Genomic DNA, 20,708 nt, shown 5'->3' on the forward strand with positions numbered 1-20,708 from the left:
ATATATATATATATATATATATATATATATATATATATATATATATATATATCAGGGTTATAGTCACAGTAGGCGGTGCCTCCCGGCACCTCCCAGTACTGCTAATTTCCGCCCAGCTCTTGGGTTCAAATTGGCTGCAAAATGAATTTAAACGTTGCTGAAAATGTACCAATTTGATCGTATTTCAAGCTTATAGAGTCGGAATTGTTGTGAAAGTGTAGTGACACGGACCCACAACAGTGGGCGTAAATGAATGGACAGTGAATGAGCCAAAATACAACACTTTACTGTTGTGAATGTGCACAATGAAATACAGACGATTACGGAATTTATATGTAGTCAATCCACAGAGGTGACGTGTGGGCAGGCTCGAGGATAGAAGACGTCTGTCCAGACAACAACCGGATCCCACACGATTTCCACTGCCACCGAACCCGGAAGATACTGGAGCCGCCAAGTCCCGAGTCCCCAGGTGGCCACCGTCTCCGGCTGTCGGATCTGGTACTGCTGGCAGGAAGCAGAAACAGTTAGGTGTGGGTGTGTGCACACCCAGTAACAGTCAGCAATACAGGTGGGAATTACACCTCCACCTCCGCAATTACGAACACAGAGTCTCTACAGATCTGATACAAACACTTGTCTGCACGGATCGGGAAGGGTGCGGCTTATCACCCTGTCGTCCACGACCAGCTCAGCCTCCCGCTGACACAAGCTATCTTCGAACTTCTCTAGAGGATCAGACAACAAAAACGTGCGATACGGCACAGATTATGGCTGAGGAATTACCTCCAATGGTAGGTGATATCTCGGCAGCGGGGTGGAGATGTCGTCCGGCCTTTATGGAGTGGTTGATGAGATCGTGATAGGTGACAGCTGTCAGGAGTTGATGAATGACAGCTGTCACTCCCGGCTGTTCCTGTGAGGCGGCAGCGCCCTCTCGTGCCTGAAGCCCACACTTCACGCAGGGCGCCCTCTGGTGGTGGGCCAGCAGTACCTCCTCTTCAGCGGCCCACACAACAGGACCCCCCCCCCTCAACGGGCGCCGGGAGGCGCCCGACCAGGCTTGTCGGGGTGTCGGGTGTAGAAGTCGGCTAGGAGGGCCGGGTCCAGGATGAAGCTCCTCTTCACCCAGGAGCATTCTTCGGGTCCATACCCCTCCCAGTCCACCAAATACTGGAACCCCCGGCCCATACGACGGACGTCCAGGAGCTGGCGTACTGTCCACGCGGGCTCCCTGTCGATGATCCGGGCAGGAGGCGGTGCCGGTCCGGGAGCACAGAGGGGTGAGGTGTGGTGTGGTTTAATCCTGGAGACGTGAAAAACAGGGTGGATCCGCAGTGAAGCCGGGAGCTGGAGCTTCACTGCGGCAGGGCTGAGGATCTTGAGGATTCTAAACGGTCCAATGTACCTGTCCTTCATCTTAGGGGAGTCCACTTGGAGGGGGATGTCCTTAGTTAGGCTGGTATGCAGGGGCCGGGGAACGCCGGCGGTCTGCATGGGCCTTAGCCCTCGTCCGGGCCTTCAACAAGGCAGAACGGGCGATGCGCCACACCCGATGGCATCTTCGCAGGTGGGCCTGGACCGAGGGCACACCGACATCTCCCTCCACCACGGGAAACAATGGGGGCTGGTACCCCAAACACACCTCAAACGGGGAGAGGCCGGTGGCAGAGGACACCTGGCTATTATGCGCATACTCGATCCAGGCCAGATGGTCACTCCAGGCCGTCGGGTGCGCGGACGTCACACAGCGTAGGGTTTGTTCTACTTCTTGGTTGGCCCGCTCTGCCTGTCCGTTGGTCTGCAGGTGATACCCGGACGAGAGGCTCACGGTGGCCCCCAGTTCTCTGCAGAAGCTCCTCCAGACCTGTGAGGAGAACTGAGGACCACGATCCGAGACAATGTCAGTTGGTATCCCATGCAGACGCACGACGTGGTGGACCAGGAGGTCTGCTGTCTCCGGGGCCGTTGGGAGCTTCGGGAGGGCCACGAAGTGGGCCGCCGTGGAGAAACGGTTCACTACCGTGAGGATGGTCGTCATGCCCTGGGACGGCGGGAGGCCCGTGACAAAGTCCAGGCCAATGTGGGACCAGGGGCGACGAGGCACCGGGAGTGGTTGCAGAAGTCCTTGAGTTTTGGAGTGGTCTGCCTTGCCCCTGGCACAGGTGGTACAGGCCTGAACGTATTCCCGGACGTCGGCTTCCATGGACGCCCACCAGAAGCGCTGCGGGACCATTGCCACGGTCCTTCGCACCCCTGGGTGACAGGAGAGCTTGGAACCGTGACAGAAGTCCAGGACTGCAGCTCTGGCCTCTGGTGGGACGTAGAGGCGGTTCTTCGGGCCTGTGCCTGGGTCCGGGCTCCGTGCCAGGGCCTCCCGGACGGTCTTCTCCACGTCCCAGTTGAGGGTGGCCACGATAGTGGACTCAGGTATGATGGATACCGGCGGATCCGACAGGTCTGTTTTGACTTCATCTTCATGTACCCGGGACAGGGCTTCCGACCTTTGGTTCTTGGTCCCGGGGTGATAGGTGATCCGGAAGTCAAAATGCCCGAAGAACAATGACCAGTGGGCTTGCCTGGGGTTCAGCCGCTTGGCTGTCCTGATATACTCCAGGTTCCGATGGTCCGTGAAAACCATGAACGGCTCCGAAGCTCCCTCCAACAGGTGTCTCCACTCCTCAAGAGCCTCCTTCACCGCAAGAAGTTCCTGATTGCCCACATCATAGTTCCGCTCTGCTGGGGTCAACCTGCGAGAAAAGTAGGCACAAGGGTGAAGAACCTTGTCGGACTCCCCGCTCTGGGATAACACGGCTCCTATCCCTGAGTCAGAGGCGTCCACTTCAACCACAAACTGGCGGCAAGGATCGGGCTGCACCAGAAATGGTGCAGTCGAAAACCGACGTTTCAACTCCCTAAACGCAGCTTCGCACCGATCCGACCAGGTGAAGGGGACTTTTGGGGAGGTCAGGGCTGTCAAGGGGCTAACTACCTGACTGTAGCCCTTAATGAACCTCCTGTAGAAATTTGCAAAGCCGAGGAACTGTTGCAGCTTCCTACGGCTTGTCGGTTGGGGCCAATCTCTCACCGCCACAACCTTGGCCGGATCAGGGGCGACGGAGTTGGAGTAGATGATGAACCCCAGGAAGGACAAAGAAGTGCGGTGGAACTCACACTTCTCGCCCTTCACAAACAGCCGGTTCTCCAACAACCGCTGTAGGACCTGACGTACATGCTGGACATGAGTCTCAGGGTCCGGGCAAAAGATGAATATATCGTCCAGACATACGAAGACAAATCAGTGCAGGAAGTCCCGCAAGACGTCATTTACCAAAGCTTGGAACGTCGCGGGGGCGTTAGTGAGGCCGAACGGCATGACCAGGTACTCAGAGTGACCTAACGGGGTGTTAAATGCCGTCTTCCACTTGTCTCCTTTCCGGATTCAAACCAGGTGATACGCATTCCTAAGATCTAGTTTGGTGAAAATTTGGGCTCCATGCAAGGGCGTGAACACTGAATCCAACAGGGGCAAAGGGTATCGGTTGCGGACCGTGATCTCGTTCAGCCCCCTGTAGTCAATGCATGGATGGAGTCCGCCGTCTTTCTTGCCCACAAAAAAGAAACCTGCACCCATCGGGGAGGTGGAGTTCCGGATCAGCCCGGCAGCTAATGAGTCCCGAATGTAGGTCTCCATTGATTCGCGCTCAGGACGTGAGAGGTTGTACAGCCTGCTGGACGGGTACTCAACGCCCGGGATCAAATCAATGGCACAATCGTACGGACGGTGCGGGGGAAGGGCGAGTGCCAGATCTTTGCTGAAGACGTCAGCAAGGTCGTGGTACTCAACCGGCATCGCCGTCAGATTGGGGGGGGACTTTAACCTCCTCATTAGCAATTAAACCGGGGGGAACCGAGGATCCTAAACACTCCCGGTGGCAGGTTTCGCTCAACTGAGCCACAACCCCAGACGGCCAGTCAATCCGGGGATTGTGTTTTACCATCCACAGGAAGCCCAAAATCACGCGGGAGGTAGAAGGAGTGACAAAAAACTCAGTCTCCTCCCAATGATTCCCAGACACCACCAGAACTACTGGTTGTGTCTTGTCTGTGATTAAAGGGAGAAGGGTGCCATCTAGTGCCCGAACCTTCAAAGGTGAAGGAAGCACCACCAGAGGGAGCCCTACCTCCCTTGCCCATCTGCTGTCCAGCAGATTCCCTTCTGCCCCCGTGTTAACCAGTACTGGGGCTTGAAGGGTTAAATCCCCGCTCAGGATCGTAACTGGGAGACATGTGGAAATACCTGTATGTCCCACGTGAATGTCTTGGCCCACCCTTAACCCAGTTTCTAAGTGCGGGCGTTCGTGTTTAACCGCTTGGGGCAGTCTCTCCGCTGATGCTCACTTGAGCCGCAGAAAAAGCACTCCCCGCGGGCCAGTCTCCTCTGTCCATAGCATCGTCCGCAGGGGGAGCTGTTGCCACACGGAGCGCCGAGGCTGTGGAGCGTGGGCAGGGCGGAACCTTTTCGGACCTGGAAGGGAGAGGGACGGCGCGTGCCCGGCCACGTCCTTCGTCTCGCTCCCGACGGCGTTCTTCTAATCGATTGTCTAAACATATGACTAGATCGATAAGTCCATCCAAATCCCGCGGTTCCTCCTTGGCCACCAGGTGCTCCTTCAGGACCGACGACAGTCCGTTTATGAAGGCGGCGCGGAGCGCAGTCGTATTCCAGCCGGACCTCACAGCCGCGATGCGGAAGTGGACTGCATATTCAGCTGCGCTCCAACGCCCCTGTCTCATAGACAGCAGCACGGTTGACGCGGTCTCGCCTCTGTTAGGGTGATCAAAAACCGTTCTGAACTCCCTCACAAACCCAGTATAAGTGGTAAGGAGCCGTGAATTCTGCTCCCAAAGCGCCGTAGCCCAAGCGCATGCCTCACCTCGAAGCAAATTAATTACATAAGCCACCCTACTGGCGTCTGACGCGTACATCACGGGACGCTGTGAAAAGATGAGCGAACACTGCATTAAAAAGTCAGCGCTCCAGACAGAAATACAATATGGGCGATTTTGAAGAAGTTTCATACTGATAGAACAATGTTAACAAAGGGAGATCTGGCCGAAGCAGAGGAGCAGTGCACATACTGAGCACATCTTGTGAATGCCAAAACTCTTACAAACTGAGGTGAAATTAGAAATGAACACCCAAGATAAAATTACCTGAACTATGCTTCCAGATGACATATGACAGATATATAAACTTCTTATTGTTATTATGGAGTGTTGTGAGTAGAATTTTGAGGGGGAAAAAATAAATTCACTCCATTTTGGAATAAGACTATAACATAACAAAATGTGGGGGGAAAAATGAAGCGCTGTAAATACTTTCTGGATGCACTGTATATTAATGAAAGAATCTGAGAGAGATGTAGAACCAAGTGACATTATAATGTGGGCTTCTGTGGGAATGTGCTCTGTTTTGGAGCCAGCCTCATGCCGTCAGTCAAGGAACTGCGAATTTTTCTTCTAGTTGGGCTTCAACTGAGGCCATTGAAGTTTACCATTTGGGAGAAGGTCATGAGTACACCCACGTGCTGACGTGATTGTTTGGAAGGAAAACCTGCAGTGTCTTGGTCCTTGTTGCCCAGCCCTGATCTAAAGCTGTTCATTCTCCATCCCAGTGGAGCGTCCAGGGCTTGGCTGCCGAGAGTTGGTGGTGAGGAACCTGGGCAGATTGATGTCAGCCATCACCCACGACATGACTGACTGGCTCGTACCAACGCGAGTCAAGACCTCCCAACTCCTCTCTGTACTGCTGCTCCATGCAGAGGATCACATCACCCAGCACCTCCAGCCTCTGCTGGCCACTCTGTACCGTGCTTGCACAGACTCAGAGAGGGACGTGGTCAGTAATGTGAGTTTACTGGAAGGGTAGGACAAGTTCTACTTAATTCATGGTGGTGCAAAAACATTAACTTCAATTGGTGTGATTGTGGGTCTCATGGCAATGGAATATAATCTGAAATGGTTGTTTTAGATTATGAAATTATACTGTTTTTAATTGCAGAGATGTTTTACCAATTTTCTTTTTTTATTATGATTACACTGAAGGGTAACACAAACTGTAACCACTGCAAATATATTACCTGCTAGTCATGTAACAGATCATAGATGAACCATACGAACTGCTCCCCACAATTTGGCCTGCATGTGTGAACTCCAGATTAACTGCAGATTTTATGTAACTGTGTGATTTTTGTGTCATGGTTACTTGTTAAAGTCATAACTGCATTAATTTCGATGCTGTGAAATCACATTGTGAATTGAGTGAATGCAGCTGTGCACTTAAAGATCCAAACACAGAAAGAATCTCTCAAAAACATCAGGACTTGAGGACAAGGTGTCCCTTGTCTCTTTAAGCAGTTGTGTAGACCACTGAATTGAGCGCCATGCTCAAACAATGTGTGCAGCTGAGCTGGCTGAAAATCCTCAGCTACAGAAAACAATGAGTATTCCTGACTTTTTGTGAGTGTCTGCTGGACAGGAGCGCTGATCTGAATGAACTCTGATCAGTGGGTGGGACCTATGTATTTATCCTGAAAGGGTTATAAATAAAATTATCATTAACCTGTTAGTTTGAAGCTGCAAACTTAGATCAGCTTTGCTCAAGTTTGTCGTTTCATGGTTTTGACAAAAGCTATTTGTAGTCCCTGTTCCTGTTCATATTGCAATTTAATATAAAATAATGTATTTTATTTTAAAATATTATGTAAAACATTGGACACTTTCATTCAGGACCACAGGCAAACATTCCTTGTTTCATTGTTCATTAAGTTATTTTTTAAATGAGCACAAAGAAGTATTTGCCTTTTTCTGTTCCGAACCATAACTTAAAAACCGTGATCCAATCTGAACCATGTGTTTCGTGATTCGTGACACCCTTATTACCTACTGAATAAGCAAAATAAATATCTTTCTTTTGTAGTCTTCACCACAAGAAATTTCAACACAATCCTTAGAACTGTCCTCTGAAATTTTGATTGACATGTTTCTCTTTTTTTTTACTATTCCTTTAATGAGGATAAATAAATAAGTATTAAACTTATAGCAAATATGAAAACTAAAAGGACAAATACTCTCATAGTTAAAATGCAGAAGGACTGAAGAATACATCTTCCATTGTGTAATTGTGTTTGTACAGTGTTGTGCATGACATCATACTATTAAATTTCCAGCAGATAACCACTGTTTATCAGGCTTTTATGCATCATACTTTGTTTTTCCTTTTGGATAGTCAAGTGTGGCATTTAGTCATTTTCACTCTCCACATGGATACAGTAAATCTTATTTATTTATTTTTGTGACACGTGAAGGTTTTGGGGGCACATCTGTTGAGGTTTGAGTCAGCACGACGGGTGACACGTTTGTCTGTGTAGTGTCTTCGATTTAGATGGGGTCCAGACAGGGCTCAAGGACTGAGGATGCAGCTGTTCATATAGAAGTTTCTGGTGCTCTTTGATGTTTTGCAGAATAAAAATGAGTTCCTGTTGTTCCAGTCTTCTTTCCACTTCATCATGCCTCTTCCTGTATCTGCCCACTTGTTAGTGCTTGGCAGCTGCTAAACTGCTGGGGACCTTTGTTCCTCCTGAAGTGTTACTCAAGCTGCTGTTGGATCATGTGGCATCACCACCTTCTCCCTCCCACCCCTGGGCACCCCTCATGATTCTGGCTGCTGTACTGGGAGGCTGCTCCAAACCCCTCCTTAAACCACACCTCCACCATATCGCCAACACACTGACCCAACATGAAGTCTGCCAGGAATATCAACAGGTCAGTACAGGAAAACTCTGGGTTGTTGTTGTTATTAGCCCATTTGTTTATTTATCTGGGGAATAACAGCTTTTTAAATTAAATTATATGCACAAAATTTCATAGTTTCCCAGTCTGCCAGTGCTCGAAGAGAGCTCGGTGTATACATTCACTAAGTCTGAACAGTCCTGGATATTTAACATTATTCTAATTATTATTAATTAATATTATTATTATTACTACAATACAATACATTAACTTCCCCCCAAAAAACAACCCCTGTCTGAATGTATATTTTACTGTACATCTGCAGGAAATTTCACTTCTCTATTGTTTTTCAGTGACTGACAGGCTTTCTACTTAAACTAATACAGTCATCCTATCAAAGCCTTATTAACTAATTTAGCTTTTCATAAACTTATTGAAATGTCACAAATCACCTCATTTTGATCATAAACCTGTTTTATGTGAGTCAGATAAAAAAAATCAAATACTGTTTTCAAATCAGAAGTAGCATGGGTTTTAAAAAGTCTTCTTTTTTCAATGCGAAACAAACACTTAAGTTTAAATACAGTGTAGAAGCACAGCCGCACTGTTATGTTAGCATTGTCATTAGTGATGTGCTGTAACAGAAATAAAATTGATATCTATGTAAATAAATCACATCAGATTTTATTTTCTAAAATCATTATTTTAGAAATCTGCACAAATCTGCATCTGCACATTCTAGACACCTCCAGATTTGCATAACAATACCTCACGATAGACGGTAAGCGTCACCCTCATATTTTAGAGGGTAATTTCATCCCCACTTTAGGGTTTTAGAGGGTAATTGGTAATTTGCATATATTTTCAAATGCAAGCAGAATTATTGTGTTTACTTGAATTCTTCTCACGTTTGTTTAATTTCTTAATATGTGCTGGCTTTAATAGCAGAACTATAATTATACCAGTGTTTACGTTGAATTTTTTAGACCTGTTGGTACTCACCAAAACTGTCCTGTAACAGTGCTGTAAAATGTAGTCACTGGTGGCCTAAAAAAATACTATACAATTATAGATTTTTGATGAGGTGTACCCGTGATTATGCAGACCTAGTCAAGGTCCGCATAATCACGGGTACACCGAAATCAAAAGCCTATAACTGCTTTATTATATGGTAAACAAGAAAATTGGGAGTTTGTCAAACATACTAAAACTGAAAAATCAATCTCAAGTTTCAACTCTTTATTATTACTGTCATTCTGCACCAACTGACATCCCATCGATCAACTGAAGATGCCTGTTAAGTCTGTGAGAAGTCATCAGGCTAGTTTTCTTATAAAGTTCGCCATTCGCCTGTCTAGGTTCCGCGTAAAATCGACAGAGTTCTCTGTCAAGCATCCGTCTGTCGTAAGTTTCAAAGTTGGGTGCATGTCCCTTTTCAGTGACGTACTTGCGAAACAGGTTGGCTGCTGTGTATTTCTGCGGGTGTTCTTCGCATCTTTTTTGTGTAAATTCGTTTTAAGTCGCTAGCAGACACAAACCTGTCTTCTACCATCTTGTCAACAAACTGACAGCTAAGTAGGCGTTGTATCGTGTTATCTGATTGGTCATTATCGTTAGAAGGCGTCGCTCAATTAGCTTGCGCTACGCTGCACGCGAGGTGTACTCGTTTCGCATGCGCGGTCTACTCGGCTCCACCAGTGGTCAACTCGGTATGTGGTACAGCTCAGAAAGTGGCGAATGGGCCAATCAGAAGTTGGCAAAATCCCATACCATATAATAATTTTCAATATTAAAGAAACCCAAATACAAGTATCACTTAGTTTCAGCTTCATCAACACCACTACGAACTACATGGATGCAAACAGTGTATATGGGTATAATTTAAGCAACGTTTCATCCACCAGTCATCACTGACAGATCTCGTGCTGCATGTGCAATCACTTTTTTCTTTAAAGTTTAAGTCTAATCACCTTGGTAAAACATGTCCACACAAAAGGATACTGGGCCAAATGTGACCCACAGGGCACCAGTTAGTATGGTACCCTCCATCATGCACTGCACAATGGAAGAATTTCTGTTCCACAGACTGTTAAGGCCCCTTCACACATAGCACAAATGAGGCCAAATGGCGCATGAAGGAGGATTCAAATGACATTTATGAAAAGTGGAGTCACATCGAATGCCTCATACAGCAGTCGGCACAGCTGTTCGGCCACAGCACATAACACACCACAGTCGTGGCATGCTCGCATTGGAAACCCAGTCGAACGGCGGTCGAGATGAGGAATTACATCCATCTGACTGCAGTCACAACAGTTGTAGGGGAAATCATACACAAGTCAGACCATTCAGACTGTGGTAGAGGGGCTGTACAAAATGTTTGGCCACGTCGAATCCTGGCCAAAAGTCGCAGTCGAGCCAGCCTTCACACTACATGCCGAATTAGGGCGAATGGCGCCCACACTCAGCCAAAGTCCACACATGCAATCCAAAGTCCTCCAACAGCAGTCACAGTGCGCTTACAGCAGCCGGGTCCATTCTCACCGCAAGCTTGAATGTAGTGCACGTGGCATCACAATCGAGATGTATTCAAGGTCCTGATATGATCAGCCAGAACCACACCCCGACAGCAGTCGAAACAGTCCGGACAGGACCGGGCGACATATTGCAATAGGCAGCCACCACAGACTGCTGCTGAATGGTGTGGGTGGGCATGGATGAGGTCGATTGCACCAGCGTGTCACCAGTCCCTGTCCCAAATGGGGGCTGAGTGCAAGACGCATGGCGTCCAAGTGTGTCGTGTGCTCCCCTGAGCAACATGAACATCGACCGATTTGACCGATTTGACAAATGGCATCCAACTTTACCTGATCCATTCCGGCTGGGTTTGTGCCACATTCTAGGTATTTGGGTGGCAGTTGGACGCCATTCGATCGCGCCTGCCCAAATGTCTTTCCCTCTCGAATGCGGCTCAGATTTATCAGGTTTGGCCCACTTGGCCTGGTTCGGCCTGTTTCGCCCAACGTCTTGTTATGTATGAAAGGGTCTTTAAGAATCACAAAGTTTTAACTTTTTTTTATGACGTGTTGGCTTTAGCAGCACAGATTTTGGTGTAACACAGGGGTTTTTGTGGAGTTCTAATTGTATGAAAGGTGAGATAATGTTGCATGAAAAAATGTGTACACCCAGAGGTGGAGGTTAATATCTTGGATTTTTTTTCTTCTAGTCAAAATCTGTGGAATAGATGTCAATTTCCGATGCTCGACACCTTCTATTGAAAGCTCTGACTGCACTGATGCAGACAGCAACGGGAGCGTTTACACTGCACTGTTGTCTTGTGGCTGCCAATAAGATTGAGATCCGGTAATGAGTGAGGGGCTTGATGATCAAGTACACACTAGATTGAATTTTAGAGGGTTATTACACTCACAGATCGGGATTGTAGAGGGTATTGTCAAGCACAGAGCGGCATTTTTGAGGTTGAAAAACGAGTGTTAGTACATATGTACGTCCAATTTTGGGTATTTTGGGACCCCTGCTCACTTACTCTGACTGAACCTTAGAGCTGTTCTGTTCTGACAAGACAGATGGCTTGAGTCTGAGATAATTGTCCTTTTTTTCGTGAGTGAGTTAGATGTGAGTAAGAAAATGTGTTATTACAATGCTTTCAACAGATGTCATAGGAGCCAATGTGGCCATATGTGTATATTCTAAGAATGTCTTTGTGCCCTAACAGCTACATTGTTGCTTTTTCGCCTGAGAAGAGTGCAGTTTTGTGTCATGTTCTCTTTTTTTATTCTTCTTCTTCTTTTTCTTATTCCTTTTTTTTTTTTCAATGACTGTGACAAATTCTCAAGGGCAAACAATAGGAGTTGGACTGACCCAAAAAAAAAAGGTATACTTCAGTCATGGCCACTTGTGCATCAGCTGCTCTAGAACATGTTCCCCCTGATCACATGTTCATATTTGTGAAAGTACAGCAGAAATAGATTATTTTATATATCTTTACATGTCTGATTAAAACTATAACATGACAAAGTGATGGGTAGTCGACACATCTTATAAAACAGAACTTTCTCCTGTTGGTGTTTACTTCAGTGGCCTTATTTTTGGAATTGACAGTGCAGCAATTATACTGGATATTTTTTGCATTACTTGTTGTACATTTCATGATAAGATCCCACTCTTATTAAAAGGGTTTTGGTTAAAATTCTTTTCAATAGCATCAGTGTACATCATACGTTCAGTAGGTTCACTGTTGAGCAATTCTGCATCATGCCAATCTGGCTACAGTGACATTCCAGACTGACGTTTTTCTAATCTAACATTACCTGTCTGTCACCAGAATGTCAATATCCAAAATATGCCCCCTTGACCTTTTGTGTTTATTATTTTTTCCTTTTTAAATTAGTCTGTTAAAATGGTTGAAATCCTTTTGTTTTTCTGAAAATAAGCCCATCATCTCTGGAGCAGACTCTCCTCACTTCCTTTCTTCTTACACTAAATTCGTTTCGCTTTCTGACTCAAAATAGCAATTGTCTAGCAGAGAGCTATTTTCTGATCCTGCTGCATCCCAGAGTCACACAGTGTTCCCTATCTAGTTATGCCTGCCAAAATTCTTTCTCTGGAATAACAAAATCCATGACTTTTAACCCCGCAGAGCTACTTTGACCTCGGTAACCAGACAAGGCATTAAAGGCATAGTGTTGTTTTCTGGTTAATAAACCACTGCATATCTTGGCACTCACTGCCGTTCTGACATTTCAATGCTGCAGTTTCTGTCATCTCACCCGGCCAGTTAAAGAATGCCTGAAATTTCAGAGAGACTGGTCAGACACTGATAAATGGCATTGGAAGTTGACCCTCTTCCGTCTTCTTTCGCCCACATGTGGCGAGGGTCATCTCGTCTGTGCTAACAGGATGGGATTGGTCACATGTTGTCAGACAGATGGATGAAGACCTCTGCTTCCTCTGTCTGCCTCTCCTCTGTGTGTCTGTGGGCACAGATTGTCGTAGTTCAAGACCTCGTGTGAAGGAGACACCTGCAGCATTCTTTTAAAATATGCAGAGTTCATAACGGAAAGCTTGGTCACATCACTATATGCCTGTAAATGGTCCCACTGAAGACAAGAGTGCCTGCATCCACCTCTTTTTAACTCACTTTTACACAGTTTCTTGCTGTAGAGTCGATATTTCACTGATCCCTCACATAGGACTGTCTGTCTTATTGCCTCCACTGTTTATTGCCATTGTCTGTCTGTTGTTTGTAGGATATCTCATAAAGACGTGAACGAATTTCAGCTATGTTTAGTTGGAGGGGGTAGTCCTTGGGCCAAAGAAGAGTTGGTCAAATTTTGGTGCAAATCCAGATCAAGGGGCAGATTTTGCCTTTGATCACTTATCAAAGCCCATCACTGAAAAGTAATTGAAATGGAACAAACTAAAGTAACTGTAGTCATAACAAGATAGCAGTAACTTAATCAAGGATGTCTCAGTGCCAGCATCTGCTGTTGGGATCTGTGGACCCACAAGGCACAGCTGGAGAACACATTGTGTTATGAAGGACATCACCTTACAACTCTCCACAGTGAGGCGCGTACTTGGGCATGCTGTCCTCACATGGAAATACATAAAAACACATCGCCTTTGCAACAGGCTGGATCGACCGTGTCGCACGTCGGCAGGCTGTGCCATGTGAAAAGAACCATCTGATCATCTGTACACTCAGCTGGAGATCTGAATGTCACAACACCCACATCAGCTATGGTCCACATGACGCAGTGTCTTTTGGTACGCCGCTCACTGGACACTCAGGCCCGCTGGCTGGACACGTGGGCCCGCAGACGTGGACATGATAAGAGCGCACTGCTTCATTCATGTCATTTCATAACTTGATGTCTATGACCATGGGTCATATACTACAGAGGAACATAAGGATCATACTTGTATTGTCCGCTTGATGAGGGGATTAAATAGTAGGAATTGCAGTGGGGGTTTGTTGGTGTGAGGGTTTTTTTTCCCCCCCACAGCAGTGGTGCGTTGTGGTATCACATATTCCAGGTGTTCACACGGTGTTCGTGCTCACACGAAACCATCGACGCGATATCATGCACTCCTGTCTGACCGTGTGACCCTCCCAACAGCAGGGGAATGTTTCGTGGTTCCCCATTTCGTTTTTTGGTTGCTGTTTTTTGGCTGGTTTCTACTTCTTTTGCACAACTTCGTGTTATGTGTGAAGGGGACTTTACAATGGGGGGAAAAAAGGGTTAATGGGGAAAAAACACCAACAGTTTATTATTGCCTAGAGCACTGGAACTTAGTAGAAGTATGCCTGATTGCCCTTCTATTATAAAATAAATGCTTAATTTCTTTTAGTCATTCAAGAAATACCTGAAGAACTGTATAAAAGATGATGAAAAGCTGAAAACATGCATCCCTAAATAGTTCACATTTCTCTATTAAGCAAAGGTACAAAGTATCTGTGTTGGAGGGTTGCTGGCTCAATTCCTTTAATGACAAAATTGCGCCTCCAAAGTTGGAGACAGAACAGTCTCTTGATGGTGCTGTGCTGTCCTGGACTGTGAATGATGGATGTATACTAGCAGTGGTTATTTAACAACGTTAAAAATGTGTGTGCTTGTATCTAACTTGAGAGAGTTATGTCTCACTGGAACCAGAAATGGAGAGAGAAAACCAAGTTTGACTTGGACAAAATGAAGCCTGTTAAGAAATGAAATATAAATAATCATCAAAGTGCACAGAGGCAGGGGAAACTACGTGGCTCTGTGGGGAGTTGTGGAGCACGTTGAAGATTTAGAAGCTGATATATGATGTTTCTGCATGACTTAACCTCTCCAGCTCTTTCAAGTCACTGCTGCAATTAATGGAGGAAAAATAAAATAAAATAAATGACATATGCTCCACTTTAAATATTTGTTATAAATGGAATGCATTGTGAAGGGTTTGAGGGGAAAGTTCAAGCAGAGCCCGTGGATACCCTGTGAGATGTACACGGGGTGTTTGCTTATGAATCGCATACCGCTCTATTAAACGGTTATTCCACAGAGTACCAATTACTCCCCACCCCACCCCCCACTGTCTCACACATGTACACACATTACACGACTGACTGCCGCTGTGCTTTGGATTGCCATGGGGGACAAAGCCAACATAGTATCCGCAGTGCTGGAATAACTGGCTGAGAATGGTCTCGAGAGAGGAGTCTGACAGTGAGATATTTATGAACAGGAATTTTCAAAAGTGCACATTATCTTGCTGAACACTGTGAAGTCCACTTAGCAGCAGTAGCCCAGAGGGACAGCTGAGTGCATATGCACCCTGTGGAACAAGGCCCCTAAAGCGCGCCCGGGCCGATGAAACCAGGTGTATCTCGACCGGCTCCAGGTGTCCACCTACTTATTACGCTGCACCGGTTTTTCCATTCTCATATATATATATATATATATATATATATATATACACGAGGTCTGTTAGAAAAGTATCCAACCTTTTTATTTTTTGCAAAAACCTGATGGATTTGAATCATGTGTGCTTGCATGCGTGAACTTTTTCACGCCTGTTGATTGCATCATTTTCTGGTAAGCAGCCTTTGTGTGAGGACGTGTGTTGTGCGCTCGGTGGATTTTCATTTCAAGGAAAAAGATGGAACGACTGATGCAACGCCGCATCAATTTCTCGGATAGTCACACGACTGAAAAGTCACCGAAAGCCGTCTGAATCTTCCGAATGGTTTCCACCTGGCTGTCGCCCAGTTTCTGGCAAAATTTGATGTGGCGCTGCTCTAGTCGTTCCATCTTTTTCCTTGAAATGAAAATCCACCGAGGGCACTACACATGTCCTCACACAAAGGCTGCTTATCAGAAAATGATGCAATCGACAGGCGTGAAAAAGTTCACGCATGCGTACTAAGGTTCAACTTTTGCTCATGCAAGCACACGTGATTCAAATCCATCAGCTTTTGCAAAAAATAAAAAGGTCCGATACTATTCTAACACACACAAGACCGTGTGTGTGTGTGTGTGTATGTGTGTGTATATATATATATATATATATATATATATATTCTCCCTCTTTCTCTCCCAATCAGCCACTCTTAATGGCTGTTTTCAGCGCATGTACAGTAAAATCATGGACACTTGTCATATGACCGCCACTGCTGCCTGGTGGTGTGCCAGAGAATGGTGAGGTTTCAGGCAGATATTTATCCTCATCAGTGTAGTGGTTAAGCAAATGAGAGCAACTGTATTCTTGATGTCAGTATAATTGGACATAATTGAAAATTAAATAAATGAATAAATAAACCTGTTTTTTTGCTCTGAGTTTGTCCAGGCCACTTTTTGGTGCCCTGACCATCTTTCTTCAGCTGTACTGTGTACGGGGAACAGACGGTGCTCCCTCTAGTGACAGCATTGTTAAGCATGTGTGGAGTGGGGGTTAGAGATTCGTGAGCATGGAGTATTACTTAGTCACACACACACACACTTAATTCCCTATTACGGCCCAACTCCTTACCACCATACCAAAGCTAACACCTGGAGGGTGCTTCACCACTCAGCCTTCAACCACCCCCCACCCCAGCACCCCAACTCACGTGCACCATCCACCACAGCCACCCAGAATGACAAGCCGGGAGCCAACAGGAAAAGTATGTGTTCCCAATGATGGCATGGAAATTAGCCAGAGCCGCACTTCTTTGTTTAAACTTGAGCTCTCCACAAAACCAGCTCTCACACAAATTCAAGCCCAGAGTAGGAAAGAAGGTTCTTACTGTTATAACATCCTGTCAGTCATTCCGTTATCTTACTGTCAAATGAGACACAAATTGTTACTGTTGTTGTTAAAAAGAGGCATAAGAACTTGCAGTTACTGGTGTGTACCATATTTTAAGCAGTTTTTTGTTGTTGTTGTTTTACTAGTTTGGGAAGTCCTGTGACTTGCATACAGAAAATGAAGATATTCGCTGATAATAATAATATTTTATTGTCACATCTTAATAGCTGTTAAAAAAAAAATGGTTTCACATTTTTATTGTAGTGTTTCCAGTGCTGTGGATCAGCAATCAGTGTTCATGGCCATAAAATAACATCCATTATGTTGTCCATTGCACGTCTATTTGTCCATCTTGTTTTTGAAATATAAAAGTCCTTTTGGTGTGCTCCACAAGCTGTGGGATTCTTGCATAAATCCACTGTTCACTTCTTCCGTGTCCATCTGACAATTTCCTTTCTCCAAACTGCATCAAATAATGTACAATATGTTGTCCGAAATGTCAAACACTATGTTTAAAGATGAGTTCCACACACAGAAAAAATGTGCAGCTCATACTCCAGTGTGACTTGTATATGTTTTTGTTTTTTAATCCCCTCTTCAAGATGCATGCTTTGACACATTTGACTTTTACTCTGATGCGAGTTGTACTCTAGAAAATGTGATGAATTACACCATCTGCTGGGATTTCTGCATCTACATCTGCTGGGATGTAGAAAGTACTGTTGAAATTAGAATGAGAGCAGAAAGGGTAAAACAAATGACAATTATGAGTTTATATACATAGTGTATTTTCTGGAGTATAAGACCCATTTTATCCGAGGCCATCATAATATGGGCATCGAGTAGTGTGAAGGCTTTGCACCCATCCATCTGTCTGTCTATCTGTCTGTGCTCAGCATAAGTCCAGTCCTATTTCACAATTCACAGGGAACATTCTTGGGAAACAGAGCTTGGACAAGTTCAAAGATGGCTAACCTTGACCTATTTTAAGAGGTCAAAAGGTGACATTCTGTTTCCTATTTATACTATGAATCCATAACATAACACCCCACCCCCCAACAATCAGGTTTGTTGGGGGGTGGGGTGGGTGATAGCCAATCAGAGTAGAGAGGCACCGTGGCATCACTGGCTGGACTCTCTCTGGCTGCTGATTCAACATGGCGGAATCCGCTTCCAAACTGCTGCGCTTCTGGGTAAATCTAACACGTCTCTCATATATCACGTAAAAGCGAGCAAGAAATGAACACTTCTAAAACTGAAAATGCTGTTTTTGCAACCTGATAATACCTCTGGAGTGATTTACAAGACATCTCGCGGACATCAGCTTGCACGTGCATCAGACGCGGTCAAAGGTAGCTTCCAGTCTTTTTAAAAGCTCATGTATGTGCACATGCACGCCCTACTGCAGACAGTGTTAAAACGTAAATAAAATATTATTTATGATTGATCGATGGAGTTAATTCTGTAGCATCAATATAAACATACTGAGGTGAATGTATCAGTGATACACAGATAGCACAGTAAAGCTTATTTCCATTGTGGTCCTAGTGAAATTATCATGTGACAAAATGGAGGGGCTTGATTGAACATGTACAATTTGTAAATAAGACAACAGGATCAGATCCTATTACAACCCCTGGCAAAAATTATGGAATCACCGGCCTCGGAGCATGTTCATTCAGTTGTTTAATTTTGTAGAAAAAAAGCAGATCATAAACATGACACAAAACTAAAGTAATTTCAAATGGCAACTTTCTGGCTTTAAGAAGCACTATAAGAAATCAGGGAAAAAAAATTGTGGCAGTCAGTAACGGTTACTTTTTTAGACCAAGCAGAGGGAAAAAAATATTCTGAGGAATAAATTATGGAATCACCCTGTAAATTTTCATCCCCAAAACTGATCTCACCTTGGAGAGTTGTTGCACCAAGTGGACTGACATGAATCATGGCTCCAACACGAGAGATGTCAATTGAAACAAAGGAGAGGATTATCAAACTCTTAAAAGAGGGTAAATCATCACTCAATGTTGCAAAAGATGTTGGTTGTTCACAGTCAGCTGTGTCTAAACTCTGGACCAAATACAAACAACATGGGAAGGTTGTTAAAGACAAACATACTGGTAGACCAAGGAAGACATCAAAGCGTCAAGACAGAAAACTTAAAGCAATATGTCTCAAAAATCGAAAATGCACAACAAAACAAATGAGGAACAAATGGGAGGAAACTGGAGTCAACGTCTGTGACCGAACTGTAAGAAACCGCCTAAAGGAAATGGGATTTACATACAGAAAAGCTAAATGAAAGCCATCATTAACACCTAAACAGAAAAAAACAAGGTTACAGTGGGCTAAGGAAAAGCAATCGTGGATTGTGGATGACTGGATGAGAGTCATATTCAGTGATGAATCTCGAATCTGCATTGGGCAAGGTGATGATGCTGGAACTTTTGTTTGGTGCCGTTCCAATGAGATTTATAAAGATGATTGCCTGACGAGAACATGTAAATTTCCACAGTCATTGATGATATGGGGCTGCATGTCAGGTAAAGGCACTGGGGAGATGGCTGTCATTACATCATCAATAAATGCACAAGTTTACGTTGATATTTTGGACACTTTTCTTATCCCATCAATTGAAAGGATGTTTGGGGATGATGAATCATTTTCAGATGATAATGCATCTTGCCATAGAGCAAAAACTGTGAAAACATTCCTTGCAAAAAGACACATAGGGTCAATGTCATGGCCTGCAAATAGTCCGGATCTTAATCCAATTGAAAATCTTTGGTGGAAGTTGAAGAAAATGGTCCATGACAAGGCTCCAACCTGCAAAGCTGATCTGGCAACAGCAATCAGAGAATGTTGGAGCCAGATTGATGAAGAGTACTGTTTGCCACTCATTAAGTCCATGCCTCAGAGATTGCAAGCTGTTATAAAAGCCAGAGGTGGTGCAACAAAATACTAGTGATGTGTTGGAGCGTTCTTTTGTTTTCATGATTCCATAATTTTTTTCCTCAGAAATGAGTGATTCCATATTTTTTTCCCTCTGCTTGGTCTAAAAAAGTAACCGTTACTGACTGCCACAATAATTTTTCCTGATTTCTTATAGTGTTCTTAAAGCCAGAAGTTGCCATTTGAAATGACTTTAGTTTTGTGTCACGTCTGTGATCTGCTTTTTTTTCTACAAAATTAAACAACTGAATGAACATCCTCCGAGGCCAGTGATTCCATAATTTTTGCCAGGGGTTGTATATATATATATTTGTTACACGTTTTGGAGGCCCTGTGACTGGTAAATGCAGCACTACTGCAGAGGTTATTGAAGGAAACATAAGCAATGACTAGATTTTCACAAGTTGTACCTGCTCAAATAGGATGATTTGTTTCTTGTCACTCTTTTATGTCACTTTAAATTTGAATACCTTTGGACTGCTAATCAGATTAAACAAGATTATGAGGATATATGATAAATTCAAATGGGATACCCCCTTAACATTTTTTCACTTTTTTACACTCAACAAAAATATAAATGCAACACTTTTGGTTTTGCTCCCATTTTGTATGAGATGAACTCAAAGATCTAAAACTTTTTCCACATACACAATATCACCATTTCCCTCAAATATTGTTCACAAACCAGTCTAAATCTGTGATAGTGAGCACTTCTCCTTTGCTGAGATAATCCATCCCACTCACAGGTGTGCCATACCAAGGTGCTGATTAGACACCATGATTAGTGCACAGGTGTGCCTTAGACTGCCCACAATAAAAGGCCACTCTGAAAGGTGCAGTTTTATCACACAGGACAATGCCACAGATGTCGCAAGATTTGAGGGAGCGTGCAATTGGCATGCTGACAGCAGGAATGTCAACCAGAGCTGTTGCTTGTGTATTGAATGTTCATTTCTCTACCATAAGCTGTCTCCAAAGGCGTTTCAGAGAATTTGGCAGTACATCCAACCAGCCTCACAACCGCAGACCACGTGTAACCACACCAGCCCAGGACCTCCACATCCAGCATGTTCACCTCCAAGATCGTCTGAGACCAGCCACTCGGACAGCTGCTGAAACAATCGGTTTGCATAACCAAAGAATTTCTGCACAAACTGTCAGAAATCGTCTCA

At 44.8% G+C, this 20,708-nt stretch overlaps 1 protein-coding gene across 1 annotated transcript in view; it reads left to right on the plus strand.

Annotated features, from left to right (window-relative positions):
- The window catches only part of LOC117528586 (dynein assembly factor 5, axonemal-like), a 72,744-nt gene that overhangs the window by 13,390 nt on the left and 38,646 nt on the right, over positions 1 to 20,708 (plus strand). The window contains exons 5-6 of the mRNA XM_034191216.1: positions 5,679 to 5,911; positions 7,603 to 7,827. Of these exons, the coding sequence (XP_034047107.1) occupies positions 5,679 to 5,911; positions 7,603 to 7,827 (458 nt within the window). The remainder of the gene's footprint in view (positions 1 to 5,678; positions 5,912 to 7,602; positions 7,828 to 20,708) is intronic.

The sequence above is a fragment of the Thalassophryne amazonica genome, chromosome 16 (genome assembly GCF_902500255.1).
Source record: "Thalassophryne amazonica chromosome 16, fThaAma1.1, whole genome shotgun sequence".
NCBI lineage: Eukaryota > Metazoa > Chordata > Actinopteri > Batrachoidiformes > Batrachoididae > Thalassophryne > Thalassophryne amazonica.